At 38.2% G+C, this 17,176-nt stretch overlaps 1 protein-coding gene across 2 annotated transcripts in view; it reads left to right on the top strand.

Moving 5' to 3' along the window:
• ARMC1 (armadillo repeat containing 1) overlaps window positions 1-17,176 on the top strand; it is a 52,677-nt gene that overhangs the window by 9,610 nt on the left and 25,891 nt on the right. For both annotated transcript variants that reach the window (XM_004001415.6, XR_006592254.1), the window contains exons 3-4: window positions 621-712; window positions 16,176-16,365. In XM_004001415.6, coding sequence (XP_004001464.2) covers window positions 621-712; window positions 16,176-16,365 — 282 coding nt within the window. The remainder of the gene's footprint in view (window positions 1-620; window positions 713-16,175; window positions 16,366-17,176) is intronic.

Below are 17,176 nucleotides of genomic sequence, written 5' to 3'. Positions count from 1 at the left end.
AGTTTATTTTAATTAATATGTAGGGGCGCCTGGGTGGCGCAGTCGGTTAAGCGTCCGACTTCAGCCAGGTCACGATCTCGCGGTCCGTGAGTTCGAGCCCCGCGTCAGGCTCTGGGCTGATGGCTCGGAGCCTGGAGCCTGTTTCCGATTCTGTGTCTCCCTCTCTCTCTGCCCCTCTCCCGTTCATGCTCTGTCTGTCTCTGTCCCAAAAATAAATAAACGTTGAAAAAAAAAATTAATATGTAAAAAGTATCTAGGGGGAAATGGTAGCTATTGAGACTACTCCCTAAAATTAATAAATGGCATGTGGTTTCATATATGTCTGTCAAGATGAAGTGGTGAAAATAAAGCCAGGACAACCTAATTTTGACCTTACAGATAAGTTAGGGACCATTATTTCAAAGAGCAGATTCAGATACTTTAGCTAAAAGGATCATTTCTTCCCTAGGGGTCTGCTGTGATTACCGCCTTTAAAGAAGAGTTTCTAAATACTTCAAAACCAATTGATTCTAAAAACAAAAACTTATTTTTCATCTTTTTCCTCTTGCAGTAAGTTAGTAATGAGTTTAGTTTTGAATAGTCTGGAGTTGTAAATTAACCTGTCACTGTTTTTGCTGTAGGCTCTTCGGTACTTGGCAGAATGCCGAGCTAACAGAGAGAAGATGAAAGGAGAACTGGGGATGATGTTAAGCTTGCAAAATGTTATACAGAAGTAAGTACAATAGATGGTGTCTCCTAAGACAGTGGAAAAATGGATCTTCCTGTTAAATGTATGTTGTAATATACAGTGAAATGTAATACATCATTTCACTGAAATTTTTATTCTAATATGAAGGCATACTTTTATGGGTTTTATGTCTAGGAGTGTTCTGATTGTCAGTCTTCTGATTATTCTTAAACATTGATATTAATAGTATTTATGAAAATGCTCAAATTTTATTTAAAATGTTGATAAACATGGTTCTTATGAATCATATTTTTAAAAAGAGAAAATCCTACCTTTAAGATTTGTGAGGTATGTGTAAACAGAGCAACATAGGTTACTAATCACATTTGAAAGTAAGCAGTATTATAGTACCTTACAAAGTTCTTTTGCTACTTCATCCCTGTCTTACTCAAAAGAACCATCAGGAATAGACAAAGATGTGTGTGTGTATGTATGTGTGTGTGTGTGTGTGTGTGTGTGTGTGTATATATATATAAAGTATATATGTATATATGTATGTATATATATGCATATATATATATATATATATATATATATATACACACATATAAGGGAATATTACTCAGCCATCAAAAAGAATGAAATCGTGCCATTTGCAACAGCGTGAATGAAGCTAAAATATATAAGTGAAATAAGTCAATCAGAAAGACAGATACCATATGATTTCACTCATGTGGGAAGGTGGGGAAAAACGGGGAGGGTAACAAACCATAAGAGACTTAACTATAGAGAACAAACAGGGTTGATGGAGGCAGGTGGGTGCGGGATATGCTAGAAGGGTGATGGGTATTAAGGAGGGCACTTGTTGTGATGAGCCCTGGTTGTTGTATGTAAGTGATGAATCACTAAATTCTACTCCTGAAAACAATACTGTATGTTAACTAAAATTTAAATTAAAAAAAAAAAAACAAAACAAAAAACTTCATCAGTATCATGGCAAAAAAGGGCTTTTGATAAGATTTTCTGAGCGTTATTAAGACATTTCTCAGAGACTTAGAGGTATTTAGTTTGGATTTTAGCAAATGGGTGGTTTTTAATTGCACCTTTCAGCTTACTATGGTTTTCACATCCATTATCTTTTTATGTTACTTAAAACTTTTTGAGATAGATTTGGCAGATAACAATTTTATGGGTGAGGAAGATACAAAGAGTCCATATTACTTGTCTGTAGTCCTTCAGCTCTCTTGCCCCTGGGAGTGTCTGGTTTTGCTCCTTTCTTAGTCTTTGTTGATTTCCTGTTAGAAGACTAGGAACTGAAGATTAAGTGTTTTGATATTTCCACTTTCTCTGAAAGCAAAAAAGCTATGCTTCTGAGGCCTAATATTAGTTTACTTTGTATTTTGATCCTCTACTAGACATGACTGCCTTTAAAACTATGAAGGGTAACCATTTAATTTATCTGATTTAAAGTGAGTAATCACCAACACAACTGTCTTCTATTGGCATTCCATTTCCTGCCATGCAGTACTGAGAAATAAAGTGTCCCAGTACAAGGTATACAGATGAGGTATTTTACAACAATACAGGAGTTAGTTGTTACTCTTTAAACCCTTGCTCCCCACCCACCTGCCCAACTGTGTCTTTTTTTCATAGTTCTGCTTAAAATTTTTCTATTTATTTTAAAAGGCTTTGGGTGCCATTTCAGAGTCTGTATTCACCTTTAGTTTCTTGCAAGGTCTGATGCAGCTCCCCACATCAGTCTCAGTCACAGCTAGCTTCTGAGCTACAAGGGTGGGATATGAAGTCTCCATTTACAACCTTCCACCTCACCTTGAAAGAATTCATTAGTTGTCAGTGTCCTGTTCACATCACAGTTCTAGTGCAAACCTAATCTCACATTGCGTCTTTGACACATCTGATGGTTTAGCTTATGCATAGATTCACCATGGAAACTCCCACAGCATTCTAGGGCATAAAAGGGTCAAGAATAATAAATATCCACTGTAAGTGACCACAAGAAAGAAATCTTGGAGTTTCTTTGGCTTGAGTGCTCACAAAAGTTCTTCTGTAATTCCCAAATGCTAAATGGTTAAATTATATCAGTGAAGAATCATCGAAACTGACTTCCAAGGCAGTGTGCTTTTTTTCTTGGTGTTCTTAGCTTCTGGATAAATTTTATTTTATTAATCTTATTTTTCAGAAATCTCTAAAATATTTGTTCTTATGGGGTCAGCTGCCTGATAGGATAGTTCTGTGGTGCCTTGATCTTTGATAATGACCAGATAGAGGCTGAAGTTTTTTTCTTGTTTTTATTGAAGTGATCAGTTAGGAATAAGTAATAGAAAGTATTAACTGTATCAATTGTGTTAATTATCTCTATGATTTGAGGTCAATTCCACCAGCAAAAATCTGGATTCTAGTTCTTACTTGAGACAAAGAATCTCTTTGACCCTAAGTTTCCTTATCTAAAGCCTATAGTAACACCTGCAAAGTGTTGAGGATCTAATGGATAATATATGTAGAAACGTTTTGTATATCCTAAAAAGTTGTATAAAATGTTTCATTATTGTTTCTAGTATGCTTCGATGCCATATAGGTAACAATTTTGTTTTAAATGTTTACTTTTGAGAGAGAGAGGGAGAGCAAGAGAGAGCAAGAGCCAAGCGGGAGAGGGGCGGAGAGAGAGAGGGGAACAGAGAATGCGAAGCGGGCTCCCTGCTGTCAGCATTGAGCCCAATGGAGGGCTTGAACTCTTGAACCACAAGATCATGACCTGAGCCAGTCAGACACTCAACTGACTGAGTCACCCAGGCACCCCCATATAAATTAACTATTTTTACTGGCATATTAGCTCTTTTGGAAACAGTCAAAGATTTAAGCATAGCATGGATGCTTCTGTAGTGCAGTTTTATTCATATGATGAACTTAAGATTGTGTTGTCCTTTAACAGGTATAGTTATTGAAGTTGAAAATTTATGTGGTAAAAATTATTTAAATGTAAGAAATTCCATGAAAAAAAATTAATGTTAATATGTTAAAATGTACTTTGAATCTGAACTTTAAAGATTTAGAGCAAGTTTTAGAGGTTGCATAGATTAAACCTGTAAAACAATTTTTTTTGATTGGCTAATCTTCTGGTAGATACGTGTATATGTGTGTGTGTGTGTATATGTGAGAGAGATGTTTATAAAATAGTAGGGAGACTACTTATATTTTTGTAAGAGAAGTGGTGTGTCCATTCAGGTCATTATCTTGGCTTATCATCTGGAAAAGAGATCTTGAAATGGAGTTAGAAATGGAAGAGGTTTGTTGTGGGGTAAGGCCTATAAAGATAGAGGAGGATGAAGCAGGATTAGACTCCAGTCTTTAGACTTCAGTGTGGATCTGTCATCTGTAAAAGGATAATGGAGAGGAAACTGAGTGAGGCAAGGAGAGTCTCAGATTGCATTGCAGATCTGATAGTCAACTCAAAGGGGAGCTCACAGCAAGGATTGCCCTGTGAATGAGACTTGCACTGGGCAGAAATGGCCACCTAGTGTCCCCACTGCTCAGTCATTGGCTGGGGCCTGTGAAGAGCCAGGCCTTGGTATAAAAGCTTGAATGGTGTGATGGATCTCAAAGCAATGACAGCTGCTACTCCACTTTCTGCACCCAAAGGGCAAGCAAGCTTCTATCTTTTCTTTCTTTTTATTTAATGTTTATTCATTTTTGAGAGAGAGAGAGAGACAGAGAGTGCGAGCCAGGGAGGGGCAGAGAGAGAGGGAGACACAGAATCTGAAGCAGGATCCAGGCTCTGAGCTGTCGGCACAAACTCACAAACCGTGAGATCGTGACCTGAGCTGAAGTCAGACACTTAGCTTAACCAATTGAGCCACCCAGGAGCCCCAAGCAAGCTTCTTTCTTAAAGGGAGATCCATGCAGTGTATCTCCTTGGCTGCCACAGTGACTTAGTTTTATAACTCAAAGTGTGTTTTTTTCGGACAGTGTGGTGATCATCTTAGTAATTTATTGCTATATTTGAATGTTTTTAGAAGGTTAATAAAAACTGAGTTTTGGCTCGTAAACATTAAGACTGTGATTAGAGAAGTATTGGAATCAGGTTTTGGCTCAGCATGTTTAACTTGTTGTGAACTGTCTCATGGCATGGACTTGATTTTCTTTTAGGAAATTAGGTTGGTCTGGCATTTTTCTTATCTTTTCATCTACTTGGTTCTTTTGGGTACCTTTATTAAAAATCAGAACGTGGGGCACCTGGGTGGCTCAGTCAGTTAAGTGTCTGACTTTGGCTCAGGTTATGATCTTGCGGTCTGTGGGTTCGAGCCCCGTGTCAGGCTCTATGGTGACAGCTCAGAGCCTGGAGCCTTCTTCAGATTCTGTGTCTCCCTCTCGCTCTCTGCCCCTCCCCCACTCACACTCTTTGTCTCTCAAAAATAAATAAACATTAAAAAAAATTTTTTTTTAAATAAGAATGAAAAATTCTCATATATGGTAGGGTGAGTTTTATATATGCATAACTGCTTTGGTAAATGTGTGTTCTTTAGACATTTTGCATTGTGTCGTGTGTGTTACTATATACAGATGTCTGATCTATTGATATCCTAACTTAACTAGTTTATGAACGAATTGGCATCCCATTATTATATAGATCACTTTGGTAGGCCATAGCACAAGAGATTTATATTATATACCCTAATTGCTTTCTTTGATATGGTTGTCCCATGAAAGCCAGCCAGTTAGGATGTGATTCCAATCAGTATTTCTATTTGGGAGTACTGAGTTAGGGAGAGTTTTAGCTATGATTCTATGGAACTCTGCAACTAAGGAAGTGTAAAAATCTCCCCATATTCCAGAAAGACCCATGGAACATAATATGCTGCTCTTTTGACTGAAGGGAAACCTTTCACTTGGCAGTGATTGAAAGGGAAACCAAACCACAAAAGTAGGTGTGGAAAGTGGACATTATTCTTCACATGGGAAGCTGAGAAAAATATTTTATAAACTAGGAGAAATTCTGCATACTAAAATTTTGAGCCTTAATCACTGTCTTATGTTTTGTTACAGAATTTTGCTGAGATTTTAACATTTATTTAACAGCAGGTTTCCTTGTGTTTATTGATGCTTATGGATTGATAGTTGAATTGACTCCAAAGTCACTATTACTTTCAGTTCTGTCATTGAGAATAAATCTGGCATTATGTTTTAATTTTAATCTCTTCCATAAATAACATTTCATTAGAGGTATTTATAGGACATTGCAATTTGTATTTTAGGAGTAATAGTTCTGCTATACGATGCATTTTATAAAAGTGCTTGTGAATATCTAGTATGAAATATACTATAAGTAAGAGCTGCTTCAATAAAATGTGGCATCTCAACTTTAAAATATCTCATTTCATCTGGAGAACTTCCTAAAATCCTAGATTTTGAAACAGTGCCATAATAAACAATGATCTGTTCTTCTTGCTAAAATCTTGGATGAAAAGTTTGTGCTTTATTTCTTTGTGTTATTTCCTTATGTGGTTTTTACTTCTTGTTTCTGTGTTCTTTTTAAAAAGTAGTTAAAATTTCTTTCATTTCATTTATTTATTTAATGTTCATTTTATTTTAGAGAGCGCAAGTGGGGGAGAGAGGGAGAGAGAGAGAGAGCGTGCGAGAGAGTCTTAAGTAGGTTCCATGCTCAGCACGGAGCATAGTGCAGGGCTTGATCCCATGACCTGAGCTGAAATCAAGAGTCAGATGCTCAACTAACTGAGCCACGTAGGCACCCCTTACTTTGTTTGATCAGTATGCAAGCCCTGTTCTCATTGTTTCTATTTGCCTGGTCAACATTTGCCCATTCCTTTATTTCTGAATCACTTTGTTTTAATTGTGTTTTGTTTTTTTGAGCCAAATGGAAAATCTTTTTGTTTTACTTGGTGAACTAAGTCCATTTATACTGAGTGATTGATATATTTAATCTTCATTCATTTTTGTGATAGTTACTGTGTATGTTATGTTGTAGTAGTTGTGTTTTTTTCCCTGCATGAGGTTTTCTTCTTTTACTTTGAAAATTTCTTTTTTTTTTATTTAGAGTTTATTTATTTTGAGAGAGAGCACACAGGTAGGGAAGGGGCAGAGAGAGAGGGAGAGAGAGAATCCCAAACAGGCTCCACGTTCAGCATGGAGTCCAATGCAGGGCTCGATCTCACATGCCATGAGACCATGACCAAAGCTGAAATCAAGAATCAGAAGCTTAACTGACTAAGCCACCCAGGTGATCCTTACTTTGAAAATTTCTTCTCATACTTCAAATGGTTTGTTTTACTGTTACAGTGGTTGCTCTTGTACTTATACTTTTAAAAAATATTCGGGGCACCTGGGTGGCGCAGTCGGTTAAGCGTCCGACTTCAGCCAGGTCACCATCTCGCGGTCTGTGAGTTCGAGCCCGGCGTCGGGCTCTGGGCTGATGGCTCAGAGCCTGGAGCCTGTTTCCAATTCTGTGTCTCCCTCTCTCTCTGCCCCTCCCCCGTTCATGTTCTGTCTCTCTCTGTCCCCAAAATAAATAAACGTTGAAAAAAAAATATTCTAAGTTGTCTGTTTTCTTATTTAAACTTCCACTATCTTGATTGTTAGTTTTAATGGTAATTTTTTGATTCCCACCTGTTATGTGTTCCATAGTCACTAAACTTTTTCTACTGTAGTCTTTTCTTCTTCCTTGTCCTTTTTTTAAAAAGTTGTTTGAGAGGCGCCTGGGTGGCGCAGTCGGTTGAGCGTCCGACTTCAGCCAGTTTACGATCTCGCGGTCCGTGAGTTCGAGCCCCGCGTCGGGCTCTGGGCTGATGGCTCAGAGCCTGGAGCCTGTTTCCAATTCTGTGTCTCCCTCTCTCTCTGCCCCTCCCCCGTTCATGCTCTCTCTCTGTCCCAAAAGTGGATAAACGTTGAAAAAAAAAAAAAATTAAAAAAAAAAAAAAGTTGAGTATAGTTAACACATGTTACATTAGTTTCAGGTGATTCCTTTCTTTTTTAAGTTGGATTATTTCTGCTTTGTCAAACATTGATATGTTCTTTCATTCTCTTTCCCACCTTTGTTTTAAACTTAGATCCACAGTTAAATATAGAAAATGCTCATTGTCCTTTGGCAAAATTTTTCTGGTCATCTCTTGGTTTAAGCTCATTGTCTAGTAGATTGCTCAAGAAAGGCTCAAATATTCCTTGACTTCTTTCATGTTTAAAACCCTTTTTCTGTAACTTTAATACTTAAAGGACAGCTGGACTGGATCCATGGCTCACCTTTTGTTTTCTTGAGATTTTTGAAAATGTATGGGGCGCCTGGGTGGCGCAGTCGGTTAAGCGTCCGACTTCAGCCAGGTCACGATCTCGCGGTCCGTGAGTTCGAGCCCCGCGTTGGGCTCTGGGCTGATGGCTCGGAGCCTGGAGCCTGTTTCCGATTCTGTGTCTCCCTCTCTCTGCCCCTCCCCCGTTCATGCTCTGTCTCTCTCTGTCCCCAAAATAAATAAAAAACGTTGAAAAAAAAATTAAAAAAAAAAAGAAAATGTTGTTCTGCTTTGCCTTGATTTTTATTTATTTATTTATTTTTTTGAGAAATCCGATGCCAATATATTTTATAAAAGGTAAGGGCAGTAGTGGTAGTTAATATATATTATCAGGAGCACTCTTCCATATAACCATTTACCTGCAATATCATTCTTTTTTTTTATCATGTTTATTTTTTATGAGAGACAGAGAGAGAGACAAGAGCATGAGCAGGGGAGGGGCAGAGAGAGAGGGAGACACAGAATCCAAAGCAGGCTCCGGGCTCTGAGCTAGCAGCACAGAGCCTGATGTGGGGCTTGGACTCCCGAACCATAAGATTGTGACCTGAGCCGAAGTCAGATGCTTAACCGACTGAGCCACCCAGGTGTCCCTTGCAATATCATTCTTAATGGCTGTGGTTACATTCCACATGCTTTGTAGTTTTTTTAAAGTGTCTTTTTTGTAATTATTTAGAACAGAGGTTGGCAAATTTTTTTCTGTGAAAAGCCAGTAAATGTTTTAGGCTTTGCTAGACATAACAGTCCCCATTGCAACTACCCTGGTGGGTCAAAACAGCCATGGTTAATATATAAATGAATAGGCTTTGGCTCAAGGATCATAGGTTCCCTGCCTTGGATTTCATTGTTACCTAAACAGAGCTGTTGACTTCCTTCTTAGAACCCTTTTTAATTTAGGACTGTTTTTTGCATTGAAAAATGTGGGATAGGGGCGCCTGGGTGGTGCAGTCGGTTAAGCGTCCGACTTCAGCCAGGTCACGATCTCGCGGTCTGTGAGTTCGAGTCCCGCGTCAGGCTCTGGGCTGATGGCTCAGAGCCTGGAGCCTGTTTCCGATTCTGTGTCTCCCTCTCTCTCTGCCCCTCCCCTGTTCATGCTCTGTCTCTCTCTGTCCCAAAAATAAATAAACGTTGAAAAAAAAATTAATAAAAAAAAAAAAAAGAAAAATGTGGGATAATTTTCTGGGTTGCATAAATGTTACCAGAACACTTCTTAGCAAACAACACCGAAAAGAAAAGCAAAAGCAACTCCTAAAGGAAAATTTAAGATGTTTTTCAAGATGATAGATAGCAAGTCTTCAACAGTAAAATGATATATTCATTGATTTTATGTAGTATGTGGAGGTTTTAACTGGCCTTTATGAGCAATATGAAATGTTTATAGTGGCATCTAGAATTAGAGTGAATTGGTGTTTATGACCAATAAGGATATATATTCAGAATTAAGATTATTTTTGATATATAATAAAGGTCAAGTTTCTTGTAGTTGTGTTTTACGAATAACATGAACCTTTTCAGTATGGATAACTAATTAGAAAAAGTGGTGAGGAATCAATATACTTCATTATTTAATAGTAAATTACTGAGAACAAAATTCCAATTACTTAGATGAAAGAAATTTTCAAGATAGTCTTTTTTTCTGATGTCACATTTTAAAGACTGAACTAAATCCAGGGCATTAATCAGCTCTTTCAATTTGCAATTGCCTAAGAAGATGAGGGCAATTAATTCTTGTTTAATTATACAGTCTCTCATATTTATGGCCAAATATACCATAAAACTCTAGACTTTCTCTTTTTGAATGGTTTGAATGATAGTATTTGAACAGTAATTTTTTTTTTTTAAAGACTAGCTTCCAAATCTGTAGACGGTCTTGGGTTTTTCTTTTTGGTTTTAAAAGCATTTTTTAAAAGTAAGGAAATAATTATTTATAATTGATTTGTTGGGAAAAAAAAAAGGTATAATTGATTTGTTGAACGGGTACTTCATAGTGCCCTGATCATGAAGTAACTGTAATTAAATTTGCTTATATGCTTTTGTAAATTTAATTTTGCCTAAGACAAAATTTTACTTAGTTTTGAGAGGGATCTGGGCCTGTAAATAGATCCCTTAACTGTTTCATAGGAAGGGTAGCAATAAAATTAGTCCTATGAGGTACACCTGAAAACCATACTTAACAGTGAGGCCATCATGTTGATTTGATTATGTTATTTTTTAAAAATCTTTTGGTTTTGGGGCGCCTGGGTGGCGCAGTCGGTTAAGCGTCCGACTTCAGCCAGGTCACGATCTCGCGGTCTGTGAGTTCGAGCCCCGCGTCGGGCTCTGGGCTGATGGCTCAGAGCCTGGAGCCTGTTTCCGATTCTGTGTCTCCCTCTCTCTCTGCCCCTCCCCTGTTCATGCTCTGTCTCTCTCTGTCCCCAAAATAAATAAACGTTGAAAAAAAATTTTTAAATCTTTTGGTTTTAAGTAGGTAGAAATTGAAAATCTTCCAGAAGGGAATTTATTACTGTGTGAAAATGATGAGATTTTAGAATTATGAAACAAGTTAAAAATGGTGGTCATAGGAGTATTTATTTCATACAACCATTTTTCTAATTATTTGTAATTGCTTTGTTTAAGCAAACATAAGATGTGTGACTATAACTATAGTTTTGTTGTAAATCCTTAATTTTCTTTTTTTCTGTTTTTTGGTAAATCTGTAATTTTTTTTTTTTTAAGATTTTATTTTTAAGCAATCTTTACACCCCATGTGGGAGTCGAACTCACAAACCTAAGATCAGGAATTGTGTGCTCTACCACCTAAGCCAGCCGGGTGCCCCAAATCCTTAATTTCCTAAATGAAAGTTAGTGCGAGTAGCCTCTGTAGCAGCACAGGCAATTGTAAATGCACACGTATCACCTTTGCAAATTGTTCTTATGAATAAATGGAATTCTCTTCCCTCACTCTGTTGCTACTAATGTGGAAACTGGTAATACAGGTGTATGAGAGAATTAAGCCCCAGAGCCCTAAGGAATCCAATAGATGTACAGATTATCTTCTCTCCTGTGAATCTAGAATGGTTTTAACTCTATACCATCCTTTGGAGAATTGAGAAAATTGTCACTTATAGTTTTTGTAGAGCTAATTTCTTTTGCAGGACCTTAGTCAGAAAATGTGTTAAAGAAATGGTTTGTCAGACATATGGGAGTAATAATCAGGAAAAGGAAGGTTAACTTAAAGAAGTTGACAGCAGAGGTAATCTTCCCTTTTTTTCTAAAAATTCTGTCTCGTATGGTAGTCGTTAGCCACATGTGGCAATTTAAATTTAAATTAAAAAACCAATTTTTCACTTGTGCCAACCTTATTCCAAGTATTTAATATTCATGTGACTAGTTTACTACATTTCCATCATCTCAGAAAGTTATGTTGGTCAGTATTGTGTGAACACTTTTTGGGTTTTTTTTGCTTTTTTTTTTATTTTTTTATTTTTTTAGAGAGAGAGGGCACAAATGAGTGAGGGCAGGAAAAGAGAGAACCAGGGCTCACTCAATGCGGAGCTTGTGTTCACCCAAAGTGGGGCTCGAGCTCACTTCAGATTGGAGCACAAGCTCATGAACCGTGAGATCATGACCTGAGCCGAAGTCCGATGCTTAACCGACTGAGCTACCCAGGAGTCACAAAACTTCTTTTTTAAATTTTTATTTAGGGGCACCTGGGTGGCTCGGTTGGTTAAACATCTCTCTCTCTTTTTTTTTTTTAATTTTATTTTTTTAACATTTATTCGTTTTTGAGAGAGAGAGACAAGAGTGCAAGTGGGGGTGTCGTGGAGAGAGAGGGAGACACAGAATCTGAAGCAGGATCCAGGCTCTGAGCTCTCAGCACATAGCTTGACAGGGGCTCAAACTCATGAACCATGAGATCATGACCTGAGCTGAAGTTGGGTGCTTAACTGACTGAACCACCCAGGCTCCCAAACCTCTCACTCTTGATTTCAGCTCAGGTCATGATCTCACGGTTTGTGAGGTCAAGCCCTGCATCTGGCCTCTGTGCTTACAGCAGGGAGCCTGCTTGGGATTCTTTCTCTGCCCCTCCCTAATGCTTTCTTTCTCTCAAAATAAATAAATATATTTTTTAAGTTTATTTAAAAAGATTTATTCTTTATTGTAGAGAGAGTGAGCGAGCACAAGGCGGGGGGTGGGGGGAGGGAGAGAGAGAATCCCAAGCAGGGTCCACTCTTAGCATGGAGGTTCCATCCCATGACCCTGGGATCATGACCTGATTCAGGATCAAGAGTCAGACCCTCAGGGATACAGGAGTACTGATGCATAGGGCCACTTGTACCCCAATGTTCATAGCAGCACTCTCAACAATAGCCAAATTATGGAAAGAGCCTAAATGTCCATCCACTGATGAATGGATAAAGAAATTGTGGTTTATATACACAATGGAATATTACGTGGCAATGAGAAAAAATGAAATATGGCCTTTTGTAGCAACGTGGATGGAACTGGAGAGTGTGATGCTAAGTGAAATAAGCCATACAGAAAAAGACAGATACCATATGGTCTCACTCTTATGTGGATCCTGAGAAACTTAACAGGAACCCATGGGGGAGGGGAAGGAAAAAAAAAAAAAAGAGGTTAGGGTGGGAGAGAGCCAAAGCATAAGAGACTGTTAAAAACTGAGAACAAGCTGAGGGTTGATAGGGGGTGGGAGGGAGGAGAAGAGGTGGGTGATGGGTATTGAGGAGGGCACCTTTTGGGATGAGCACTGGGTGTTGTATGGAAACCAATTTGTCAATAAATTTCATAAAAAAAAAAAAAAAAAAAAAAAGAGTCAGACCCTCAACCAGCTGAGCCACCCAGGTATCCCTAAAACTTCCTTGCCTAACTGTTTAAAAGGCTATTTTTTTGTTTTGGATTACTTTTTTATTTTTTTATTTTTTAAATGTTTATTTAGTTTTTGAGAGAGACAGAGCACGAGTGGCAGAGGGGCAGAGAGGGGGGGAGACACAGAATCCAAAGCAGGCTCCAGGCTCTGAGCTGTCTGCACAGAGCTGGATGCGGGGCTCGAGCTCACGGACTGTGAGATCATGACCTGAGCCGAACTGACTGAAGCTGCCCAGGTGCCCCTGTTTTGGATTACTTTTATTTCATAGATTATTTTTTTAACAAGTTCCAGTAGAAGAATTACAGAGTCAAAGAGTATTTGGAAAACAATATTTTTCCAGTATTACCAATTATATTCTTACCAGTAGTTTACATTTTATTGGAAATTGTCAAACATTGGGTGGATCACTACATTGCTGTTCTCCTATTCTACTCTCTCCAATTCTAGATCAGTTTAAAAAAAATGTTAAACCATCTCTGTTCTTTGAGGTTGACATAAGATGGATGGCTTGGGTAGGTACATAAACTCACGGAAAATGTAGAAAATTTTTATATTTGCATTTTTTGTGAAACATTCTCTAATTTTACACTAGATTGTCAAGGGGTTAGTAACCCTGTATGGTTTAGAACTACTCTTACAGTTGTTATTCTGCAGAATAGGAAGATAATTATTTGATGTTACTGTGTTTTAATATTTTATGTCCCTACTGCTTCATCTGGAAACAAAGTTTTTGAAATAGTGTATGTGCATTTCAAAAATTTTATAGGAAGCTCATTAGTTGAATCTTCTATTTGATGATTTTTTAATTTGATGCAAACACTTGAAAACAATATTGGTGGTGAAGAGGGGTAGCAAAGACAGGGGTTTTTTTCTCTCTTAAATTCATGAGTATCTGTAACCACTTTTCTCATATTCTACAACTTTTGGTTGGCTAGTATTTAAAATATCTCAGAACTAAAAAAAATAAAAGGGGGCTCCTGGGTGGCTCAGTTGGTTGAGCGTCTGACTTCGGCTCAGGTCATGATCGTGCTGTCTGTGAGTTCGAGCCCCGCGTCGGGCTCTGTGCTGACAGCTCAGAGCCTGGAGCCTGCTTCGGATTCTGTGTCTCCCTCTCTCTTTGCCCCTTCCCCGCTCATGCACGCACACGCTGATAAACAAACGTTAAAAAAAAATTAAAAAAAAAAAATCTCAGAACTGCAGTGACCTTTTCAGTACTGTGAAACAGCTATCAGAAGAGTGCTGAGATATTTCACCCCCCCACCTCAAAATAGTCTTTTTGATAGCTTCTTGCAGCACACAGTCAAAATCATTCAAAGTAATTGATCTGTGTGGTCAACGGTAGCCCAGAAAAGCACCTGGTATAGTAAATTGAGTGCTTGGAAAATTGCCAGATTAGTACCCCTAGAACTGAAGCTCTGTATAGCTTAGAAGGTTTATAGTCTGAATATCAGAAATTGAAGTGTTCTTGCTCATTCAGTAAACGGATGGCAAAAAGTTTTGTGAGGCTTTGTGGAAGGTAAAGAGAGAATACATATCCATTCTTCAAAAGAAAAAAAGAAAATTATGATCAATAGTATAAGCACAATCATAGTACTTTAAATGCAGAGGGTGGAATGGATTGTTGGGGTGGGAAAGCTTCACAAAGAAGATGGTGGTTGAGGTCGAACCTTCAAGGAAGGAGGAAGAGTTAAAAAGCTTGTGTCTTTTGGTTGAGGAAAAGGCGTCTGTAAAAGGTGTTCATAAAAAGACAAAATGAGCTGATGTTGGCAGAGCTGAATGGGGACAGATTTAAAAGCCTTGAATGTATGTTATAAGGTTTGGATTAATTAAGCTTATCTGTAAGTGAAATGAGGGTTATTTTTTATAGTTATGTATATTTACTGTTTATTCAACTAATAAGTGTTAGATCTGTGCTGTCCAGTATGGTATACACTTGCGACACATGGCGATTTAAATTTAATTCAAAGTAAATAATCATGTTTTTAATTGTGGTTGGTCAGTAGCCTCATGTGGTGAGTGGACAGTGCAGCTATCAAACATTTCTATCAGTGCAGAAAGTGTTTTGGACAGCATGGCACCAGATGTTTATTTGAGGACCTATAGTAGGATTTAAGAGTTTAAGAATGGAGGAGCTCCTGGGTGGCTCAGTGGGTTAAGCATCTGACTTTGGCTCAGGTCACAATTTGTGAGTCCGAGCCCCCCATCATCGGGCTCTGTGCACTCTGTCCCCCCTTCCACCCCGCTTCCCCTCCCCTGCGTGCCTGCACGCTCTCTCTTTCAAAAATAAACATTAAAAATTAAAAAAAGTTTAAGAATGAAAACTTTTGTTTTTAGTTATGTGTGTGTTTTTTAAAGAATTTTGTTTTTAATGTTAATTTATTCTTGAGGGAGAGAGAGAGAGAGAGGGTGTGAGTGGGGGAGGGGCAGAGAGAAGGAGAGACACAGAATCTGAAGCAGGCTCCAGGCTCCAAGCTGTCAGCACAGAGCCCATTGCGTGGCTCGAACTCACGAGCCGTGAGATAATGACCTGAGCTGAAGTCAGACGCTTAACCAGCTGAGCCACCCAAGTGCCCCAGTTGTGGTTTTATAATATGTTCATGCTTTGTAAAAGATACGTAAAAAATGTAAATTAAGAAACAATTTGAATTTATTAAGAAATCTCTTTTTTATAATGATTCTAATATGAATGATCCTCTCGTAATTTGTTTTCTCCTTTTGGTTTTTTATGTGTTGTACTTTCTTGAAGGTCAGGGGATCTTCAAATTATATTAATGTTAATCCAGGGACAGGTTCTAATCTAATCTTTTTAGTTGATTTCCTGTTTAATGATTTTGATTAAATGTGCTTTTATTTATTTTTTTATTAAAAAACTTTCTTTAAGTTTTTATTATTTTTTTAACATTTATTTATTTTTGAGAGAGACTGAACATTAGCAGGGGTGGGGCAGAGAGAGGAGACACAGAATCTGAATCAGGCTCCAGGCTCTGAGCTGTCAGCACAGAGCTCGCCGTGGGGCTCAAACTCACAAACTCTGAGATCATGACCTGAGCTGAAGTTGGATGGTCAACTGACTGGGCCACCCAGGTGCCCCTGAATGTGGTTTTATACTATTATAGTGATGAGTTTTGAATCTCAGTAAACCATGGTTTTAAAATTAGAAGACCTTATTATCAACTAACTGCTTTTTCAATGTTGATTATTCTAGGTATTTCCTTTAAATTGAATGAAACATCAGAATGAAGAAAACAAGGCTCTGCAAAGTTGAATAAAATTACAGAATCAATAGAGGTGACCGGACTAGTTTATTAATTTATATGTGTTTCTTTTCAAGGTCTACAACTCCAGGAGAAACAAAACTGCTGGCTTCTGAAATTTATGACATTCTCCAGTCTTCCAGTATGGCAGATGGTGATAGTTACAATGAAATGAATTCACGTAGAAGGAAAGCTCAGTTTTTCCTGGGAACTACAAACAAACGTGCCAAAACAGTGGTTTTGCACATAGATGGTCTTGATGATACGGTAAGACTTTTATAAACACATGGTTCATAAGGTAGGGTCAGGAAGCAGATGATCCCTTCTGACATATCATCAGGTTGTAGTAGCCTAAGGCTATGTAACAATCCATATGTCATTTACTTTACTTCATCTCATCACATAGACATTTTATTACCTCACATCATCACAAGAAGAAGGTGAATATAGTAGGATATTTTGAGAGAGATCACATTCATATAACTTGTTACAATGTATTGTTACAATCGTTCTATTACTTATCTCTTACTCTGCCTAATTTATTTATTTTTTAAATGTTTATTTTAGAGAGAGAGAGAGAGAGTGAGTGACCATGAGTAGGGGAGGGGACAGAGGATCTGAAGTGGTCTCTGCACTGACAGCAGAGACCCCAGTGTGGGGCCCAAACTCATGAACCACAAGATCATGACTTGAGCTGAAGTTGGACATTCAACTGACTGAGCTGCCCAGCACCCCTGTGTCTAATTTATAAGTAAACTTATCGTATGAATGTGCAGGAAAAGAACATAGTATGTATAGGTTTGGGTACTTTCTGCAGTTTCAGGCATCCCCTGGGGGCCTTGGAACAGATCTCCTATGGATAAGGTATGGGGGCGGTGGGGAACTACTGTAAATAGTTTCTTCACAGACACCAGCGATCTTTTTTTTTTTTTAAATTTTTTTTTAATGTTTATTCATTTTTGAGAGACAGAGAGAGACAGAGCATGAGTGGGGAAGGGGCAGAGAGAAAAGGAGACACAGAATTGGAAGCAGGCTCCAGGCTCTGAGCTGTCAGCACAGAGCCCGACGCGGGGCTCGA

This window comes from Felis catus, chromosome F2 (genome assembly GCF_018350175.1).
Source record: "Felis catus isolate Fca126 chromosome F2, F.catus_Fca126_mat1.0, whole genome shotgun sequence".
Lineage (NCBI taxonomy): Eukaryota > Metazoa > Chordata > Mammalia > Carnivora > Felidae > Felis > Felis catus.
The sequence above is the reverse complement of the archived record's forward strand: the minus strand, read 5'-3'. Positions and strand labels throughout refer to the sequence as shown.